The 7,701-nt window shown below is 57.1% G+C and overlaps 2 gene segments (V, D, J or C); one reads left to right on the top strand and one right to left on the bottom strand.

The window, feature by feature from the left end:
* Positions 1-397: 397 nt before the first annotated feature.
* Positions 398-670, bottom strand: LOC128933588 (immunoglobulin heavy variable 3-20-like; the record flags this gene model as incomplete). The annotated part of the segment is given in 1 exon segment: positions 398-670. A coding segment is annotated over 1 exon segment (273 nt), but the record flags the coding sequence as incomplete, so codon positions are not given.
* A 4,249-nt stretch (positions 671-4,919) lies between these two features.
* LOC128933586 (immunoglobulin heavy variable 3-23-like) lies at positions 4,920-5,997 on the top strand (the record flags this gene model as incomplete). The annotated part of the segment is given in 2 exon segments: positions 4,920-5,250; positions 5,981-5,997. Coding segments are annotated over 2 exon segments (348 nt in total), but the record flags the coding sequence as incomplete, so codon positions are not given.
* Positions 5,998-7,701: the final 1,704 nt, after the last annotated feature.

Raw genomic sequence — 7,701 nt, 5'->3', positions numbered from 1 at the left:
TCCCACCCAGACCGGCTGTCCCCGACCCTTCTTCCAAACCTCAGCCCCGGCCCCATTCCTGAGCCCATGTCTCAGCCCTGCACTGGCTCGGCACAAAATTCTGCACTCTTGTCATTAGAGTTGACCGAAATTTTGACCCAATCCTTGACTGCCAGCTTTGGAGCAAAGTCTTGGGGCACAAAGAGATTTGGGCTCAGAAGTTGTGGTTTGGGGTCAGCGGGTGAGAATTGGGGCCGAGGAAGAGCAAGGTTGGGATCAACGGTCAAGGGCTTGGTGTGGGCTGGGGCTTTGGGGGAAGGGTCTGGGCAATGGGGACAGGGGGGCACACGGAGATGGGGGTGGCACCGACATCAATATGAGGAGCACCAGCACGAGCGTTGTAGAATTTGTCACAGAATTAGGATCCAGAATCCTCGTCCTTGAGGTTGTTCATGGTCAGCGTCACCGAGCTCTTCCCGTTGTCCCTGGAGATCCTGAACCGGCCCTTGACTGAATCTGCGTAGCCGGTGCCTCCACCAGTGTAGCTGATCCCCGCGACCCACTCCAGGCCCTGCCCAGGTCTCTGGCGAAACCAATCCATCCCAAAATTCCCAAAACTGAACCCGGACTCCCGGAAGAGGAGGCGCAGGGACCCCCCCGGGGGCTGGAGGTCCCCCCCGCACTCCAGCAGGGTTACGGCTGCCCAGAGCCCTGCGGGAAAAAGGGGAGATGGGGATGGGGCGATGCAAAAGTCAGGCAGAGCTGTCCAAGTAATTAATGGGTGGATTGGGGCTAATTGCGCGGTTTAAGGCACTTTACCATTCAGGATACATCTGTTGGATGTTTGGGGACAAAAAAAGGGAATTTGGGGAAAAACCGGTGAAGGTTTGGGGATGGGGGAGCAGCCGTGACCCTTCTAGAGTCCGGGGGGGACCTCCAGCCCCCGGGGGGGTCCCTGCGCCTCCTCTGCCAAGGGTCCAGGTTCACTTTTGAGGATTATGGAATGTTCTGGATCCGCCAGAGACCCGGGCAGGGGCTGGAGTGGCTAACGGGGATCAGCAGTGGTGCTTACACCGAGTACGCGGGTTAAGTGCAGGGCCGGTTCAGGATCTCCAGGGAAAACGGGCAGAGCTCGGTGACGCCGACCATGAACAACCTCAAGGACGAGGATTCCGGATCCTATTTCTGCACCAAGGCTGCTGGTGCCAGTTGGGGTAATGGTGTCTCTGCTCTTGGTCTCTTCCCCTTGACTGGGTCCCCTCCTGCCCCCAGGCCCCAGACCCTTCCCCCAAATCTCAGTCCTTGACTCCATTCTTGACCCTTTGCCCCAGATCTCCCCCATTTCCAACACCACCAACCGCAGCGCCAAAACCCCCAATTGCGTTCTGCCCCAAATCCATCTATATTGGCCCCAAAAATCGCCCGAATCTGCCCCAAATCCCCATTTTGTGCTCCCTGCAGCAGCAGCCGCTGACACGAATCCTCAACCTTTGTCCCAAAATCGGGACCCTTGGCCTCAAACCCCGACCGTCAGAGCAAAGTTTTAGGGCACAAAGTGGAGATTTGGGGTCAGGAGTTGTGGTTTGGGGTCAGTGGGTGAGAATTGGGGCTGAGGCAGAGCAAGGTTGGGATCAATGGTCAAGGGCTGGGTGTGGGCTGGGGGTTTGGGGGAAGGGTCTGGGCAATGGGGACAGGGGGATCACAGGGATGGGAGAGGGGACACCTTGGGCATCGTCAATACGACCAGCACTTTCAGCGTAATTATTAGCAGCACACTTGGCGCAGAAATAAACGGCGGAATCCTCGTCCTTGAGGTTGTTCATGGTCAGCGTCACCGAGCTCTGCCCGTTGTCCCTGGAGATCCTGAACCGGTCCTTGAATGACAGGGCGTATCTGGGAGTGGCGCCATCACTGGTGACACTCGCGAAAAACTCCAGCCCCTGCCCGGGTCTCTGCCGCATCCAGCCCATCCCAAAATTGCAAAATCGAACCCGGACCCTCGGCAGAGGAGGCGCAGGGACCCCCCGGGGGGCTGGAGGTCCCCCCCGCACTCTAGCAGGGTCACCGCCGCCCGGAGCCCTGAGGGACAAAGGGGAGATGGGGATTGGAAACCTGATTGGTTGAGAATCTCAAAGTGGGCGTGGCCAACGGGAAAAAAGGGACAGGACCCACCTGGGGGGAGGATGATGAACCCCAAGGGTCCCAGTTTTGGGACAAGAGTCAGGATTTGGGTCAAGGATTGAGCTTTGGCCTCATCCCCATCTCCCCTTTGTCCCGCAGGGCTCCGGGCGGCCGTGACCCTGCTGGAGTGCGGCGGGGACCTCCAGCCCCCGGGGGGTCCCTGCGCCTCCTCTGCCGAGGGGCTGGGTTCGATTTTGGACAATTTGGGATGCGCTGGATGTGCCAGAGACCCGGGCAGGGGCTGGAACACATTGGAGGGATCAAAAGCGATGGCAGCACCTACTACGAACCATCGTTCAGGGGCCGGGTCACGATCTCCAGGGACAACGGGCAGAGCTCGGTGACGCTGATCATGATCAACCTCAAGGATGAGGATTCCGGATCCTATTTCTGTGCCAGATGCAGTGATGGTGGTTGGAATGGTGCTGCTGTTGCTTATGGTGACAATCTTCAGCATCGCCCCAAGGCCGCTGCCCGAGTTCCCAATATTTCCCAAATTACTTCTCCCAAATCCTAACCCTTGACCCCATTCTTGACCTTACTCCCCAGTTTCCACTATTGCTGTCCGAATTCCTGATGTTTCCACAGTTTTGCCCATTTCACCCAAATCTCCCCCAGCTCCCCAGGCCCTGATTGGCTGAGCTGGCACAGGCAGAAATGGGAACTCTTGGAGAGCAAGGCCTGAACTGGAGGCCAGGGGTAAAGGTTTTGGGCCAATGGTTGAGTTTTGGGGCAGGAGCAGGGGAGGGTTTGGGGTCAGTGCTGACCATTGTTGCAAACGGGGGAGATTTGGGACAAAGGGTCAAGGGCTGAGGTTTGGAGGACAATTTGAAGGGAGAATCTCAGTTTGGGGACAGGTGAGGACACAGAGATGGGGTGAATCCACCACGGCCATCGTCACTATAAGCAGCAGCACCAGCACCATGACCACTACCAGCACGTTTGGCACAGAAATAGGATCCGGAATCCTCGACCTTGAGGTTGTTCATGGTCAGCGTCACCGAGCTCTGCCCATTGTCCCTGGAGATCCTGAACCGGCCCTTGACCGAATCCGCATAGTAGGCGCTGCCATGGCTGCTGATACTGGTTACTGCTTCCAGCCCCTGTCCGGGTCTCTGGCAATGCCAGCCCATCCCAAAACTACCGAAAACGAACCCGGACCCTTGGCAGAGGAGGCGCAGGGAACCCCCGGGGGGCTGGAGGTCCCCCCCGCACTCCAGCAGGGTCTCGGCCGCCCAGAGTCCTGCGGGAAAAAGGGGAGATGGGAATGAGGAACCTGATTGGCTGAGGGCCCCAAAGTTGGTGTGTCAAACCGGAAAATGGGGTGGGACTCACCTTAGAGGGGCAGCCGGAGCAGGACAACTAGGATGGGGTGGTCCAAAGGTTCCAGTTTCGGGCCCAGAGTCAGGGTTTGGGTCAAGGGTTGAGCTTTGGCCTCATCCCCATTTCCCCTCTGTCCCGCAAGGCTCTGGGCGGCCGTGACCCTGCTGCAATGCGGGGGGGACCTCCAGACCCCTGGGGGGTCCCTGCGCCTCCTCTGCCGAGGGTCCGGGTTCAGTTTCGGGAGCTACGACATGTTCTGGATCCGACAGAGACACGGGCAGGGGCTGGAGTGGCTCGCATGGATCAGGAACGATGGTGGCAACTCCGGCTATGCGGATTCAGTCAACAGCTGGGTCACGATCTCCAGGGACAATGGGCAGAGCTCAGTGACGCTGACCATGAACAACCTCAAGGACTAGGATTCCGGATCCTATTTCTGTGCCAAACGTGCTGGTAGTGGTCATGGTGCTGGTGCTGCTGCTTATAGTGACGATGGCCGTGGTGGATTCACCCCATCTCTGTGTCCTCACCTGTCCCCAAACTGAGATTCTCCCTTCAAATTGTCCCCCAAACCTCAGCCCTTGACCCTTTGTCCCAAATCTCCCCCGTTTGCAACAATGGTCAGCACTGACCCCAAACCCTCCCCTGCTCCTGCCCCAAAACTCAACCATTGGCCCCAAACCTTCTCCCTTGGGCTCCAGTTCAGGCCTCCTCCAATCAGGGCCCGGGAGCTGGGGGAGATTTTAGTGAAATGGGCAAAATTGGGGAAATATCAGGAATTCGGACAGCAATAGTGGAGACTGGGGAGTAAGTTCAAAAATGGGGTCAAGGGTTGGGATTTGGGAGAAGGATTTTGGGAAATTTTGGGAACTCGGGCTGCGGGCTTGGGGCGATGCTGAGGATTGTCACCATAAGAAACAGCAGATCCATTCCAACCACCATCACTGCATCTGGTACAGAAATAGGATCCTGAATCCTCGTCCTTGAGGTTGATCATGGTCTGCGTCACCGAGCTCTGCCCGTTGTCCCTGGAGATCGTGACCCGTCCCCTGAATGGCGTGTAGTAGGTGCTCCCATCGCTTTTGAACCCTCCGATGTGTTCCAGCACCTGCCCGGGTTTCTGGCGCATCCAGCCCATCCCAAATTGTCCAAAATCGAACCCAGACCCTCGGCAGAAGAGGGGCAGGGACTCCCTGGGGGGCTGGAGTTCCCCCCCGCACTCCAGCAGGGTCACAGCCGCTGCCCATCCCCAAACCTTCACTGGTTTGCCCCAAATTCCCTTTGTCTCGCCCCAAATCTCCAGCAGAGATTTCCAGTATTGTAAAGTGCTTTTAACCCTGCAATGAGCCTCAATCCACCCATTAATTAATTGGACACCTCCACCTGACTTTTGCAACCCCTCATCCCCATCTCCCTTTTTTCCCGCAGGGCTCTGGGCGGCCGTGACCCTGCTGGAGTGCGGGGGGGACCTCCAGCCCCCCGGGGGGTCCCTGCGCCTCCTCTGCCGAGGGTCCGGGTTCAGTTTCGGCAATTTTGGAATGGCCTGGATCCGCCAGAGACCCGGGCAGGGGCTGCAGTGGGTGGGAACCATCAGCAGCAGTGGTGGCAGCACCATCTACGCGGATTCAGTCAAGGGCCGGTTCATGATGTCCAGGGACAATGGGCAGAGCTCGGTGACGCTGACCATGAACAACCTCAAGGACGAGGATTCCGGATCCTATTTCTGCGCCAAGGACACCGATGGTGACGGTGCTTATGCTGATGCTGGTTGGGGAAGATGAAACAGGAAAGCCTTATCAATGTGATTGCTTGGCAAAAGATTTTGAGAATATGGAAACCATCAGCGAGATTGAAAGGAAAGCAACCTTTGAGATCCCTCAGTTACTGAAAAACTGCAAAACAATTGTTCAGCGTGGCCGGCTGAAGGTGATCCCATTTTGATGGAACAACACCCTGTGATTGCAGACAGCTCCAAGGGTCAGAGTAGACCCCACAGCTTGGCAGAAGGGCCCAAAGAGGGGATTTTAGGGTTTAAAATGTAATAGAGTATGGTAATGAAACGATTCTTATAGGCTGTATGTAAATGCTGTAGGGTTTGTATATTGGACCAGATTGGTTAGTGAGAATTAGAATATTCTACAGAGAAGATTAATTGTATTGTGGTGGGAACCTCACTCTCTTACCCTTTTATTCTCTTACAGTTTTATGTTCTTACCCTTTTACACTCTTACCATTTTATTCACTGACTCTTTCACTCTCTTACCCTTTCTATTCTGTCACCCTTTTACTCATTTACCTTTTTTACTCTCTTACTCTCTTACCCTCTCTCCCGCTCTCCCCTCTCTTCTCTCAGCCCTGCTCCAGCTGTGCCTGGCGGCTCCCAGCAGGGCCCTACAGTTCGTCCTTTGAAATAAACCCCAAATTCCAGACCTGGCTGCAGAGATCTCTCGTGTCCATCCGTCTGTCCCGACCGTCCTATGCCCTGATGCTCCTGCAGTGCTGGATGGGGAATAGGGCCAAGCCCGGCACGTCAATAGAAGCAACACCATAAGTACCATCAGGAGTATAAGCATATTTGGCACAGAAATAGGATCCAGAATCCTTGTCCTTGAGGTTGTTCATGGTCAGCGTCACCGAGCTCTGCCCGTTGTCCCTGGAGATCGTGAACCGGCCCGTGACCGAATCCGCGTAGCTGGTTCTGCCAGTGGTGCTGATATCTGCAATGAACTCCAGCACCTGCCCGGGTCTCTGGCGGATCCATGCCATCACAATAATCCCAAATTCGATCCCGGGCGATCGGCAGAGGAGGCGCAGGGACCCCCCGGGGGTCTGGAGGTCCCCCCCGCACTCCAGCAGGGTCACGGCCGCCTGGAGCCCTGCGCGACAAAGGGGAGATGGAGATGAGGAGCCGGACCCGGGCGTGGGCTGTGCTGGGGGTGACCAGATCCCAAAAGGGACCTGAACCCACCTGGGAGGGCCAGCAGGATCGGGAGGTGGAGAAAGTGCCACAATTTAAGCCCAACAACAGAATCTGCAGGCAGGAATCAACATTTGGGTGGATTTTTTCCCTCATCCCCATCTGCCCTTTGTCCCGCAGGGCTCCGGGCGGCCGTGACCCTGCTGGAGTGCAGGGGGCACCTCCAGCCCCCCGGGGGGTCCCTGCGCCTCCTCTGCCCAGGGTCCGGGTTCAGTTTCGGCGGTTTTGGGATGAGCTGGTATCGACAGAGACCCGGGCAGGGGCTGCAATTCGTCGCAGGGTTCAACACTGGAGGAGGCATCGGCTACGCGGATTCAGTCCAGGGCCGGTTCAGGATCTCCAGAGACAACGGGCACAGCTCAGCGACGCTGACCATGAACAACCTCAAGGATGAGGATTTCGGACCCTATTTCTGTGCCAAAGCTGCTGCTGATGGTTGGGCTGCTCCTGATCGTTTTGATGCCACCCTTATCGCTGTGTCCCCCCTGTCCCCGTTCCTCAGACCCTTCCCCAATCCCCAGCCCCTGACCCCATTCCTGTCCCCGTGCCCCAACCCTGCCCTGACTCTGCCCCACATTCTCAGCTCCTGGCCCCAAACCTCAGCTCGAGGCCCACTCGGGGCCATTTTGGCTCCTGAGCTCTCCTTGGCCATTCTGACCCTGCCCTTGACCGATGGAAGGTTCCAGGTGACTCCACCCTTTGACCCCTCTGCTTCGCTCAACATGGAACCCTCGACTCGAGATCAATTTGAAAAATTTAATTTCCCCAAAATTTCCTGTGTTTTTTGTGTAAAAAAAGGGGGTTTTCTCCAGAGAGAGGATTCCAGTCCCAGCCCCAAGGAGCAGCCCCAGACACCGCGGCCGCTGAGGGAGCAGTGAAGCCCCAGGTGGGAGCGAGGGAGGGAGGGAGGGAGGAGAGGACGCCGTGGTTGTGGGGCTCCACAGCCTCCCCCCACTTCCTCCCCGGCAGCTGCCGGGGCCCAGCCGGGGCAGGAAAGGAAACAGAAAGTTCCTGAATTGGTCATTGTGAACATCTGTGTTTGGCAGAGGGCAGCTCAGCCTCTGGGCGCTGCGGCAGAGCGCCGGCTGCACAAAAAGCTTTGTGAGCAAAGGGGCCTGGAGCGATCCCCGTTCTGCACTGGGACGGAGGGTAAGGGCCAGAATGGGGAGAAATGGGGGAAACTGGGGGAAATTGGGAATTGGGGAAGTGACGGTGGAGTTTGGGGGAAATGGTCAATATTT

Source organism: Melozone crissalis, unplaced genomic scaffold (genome assembly GCF_028551555.1).
Source record: "Melozone crissalis strain CALT ecotype California unplaced genomic scaffold, PUWL_Pcris_2 ptg000011l_1, whole genome shotgun sequence".
NCBI classification, from domain to species: Eukaryota; Metazoa; Chordata; class Aves; order Passeriformes; family Passerellidae; genus Melozone; species Melozone crissalis.
This window is presented reverse-complemented; position numbering and strand designations above follow the sequence as displayed.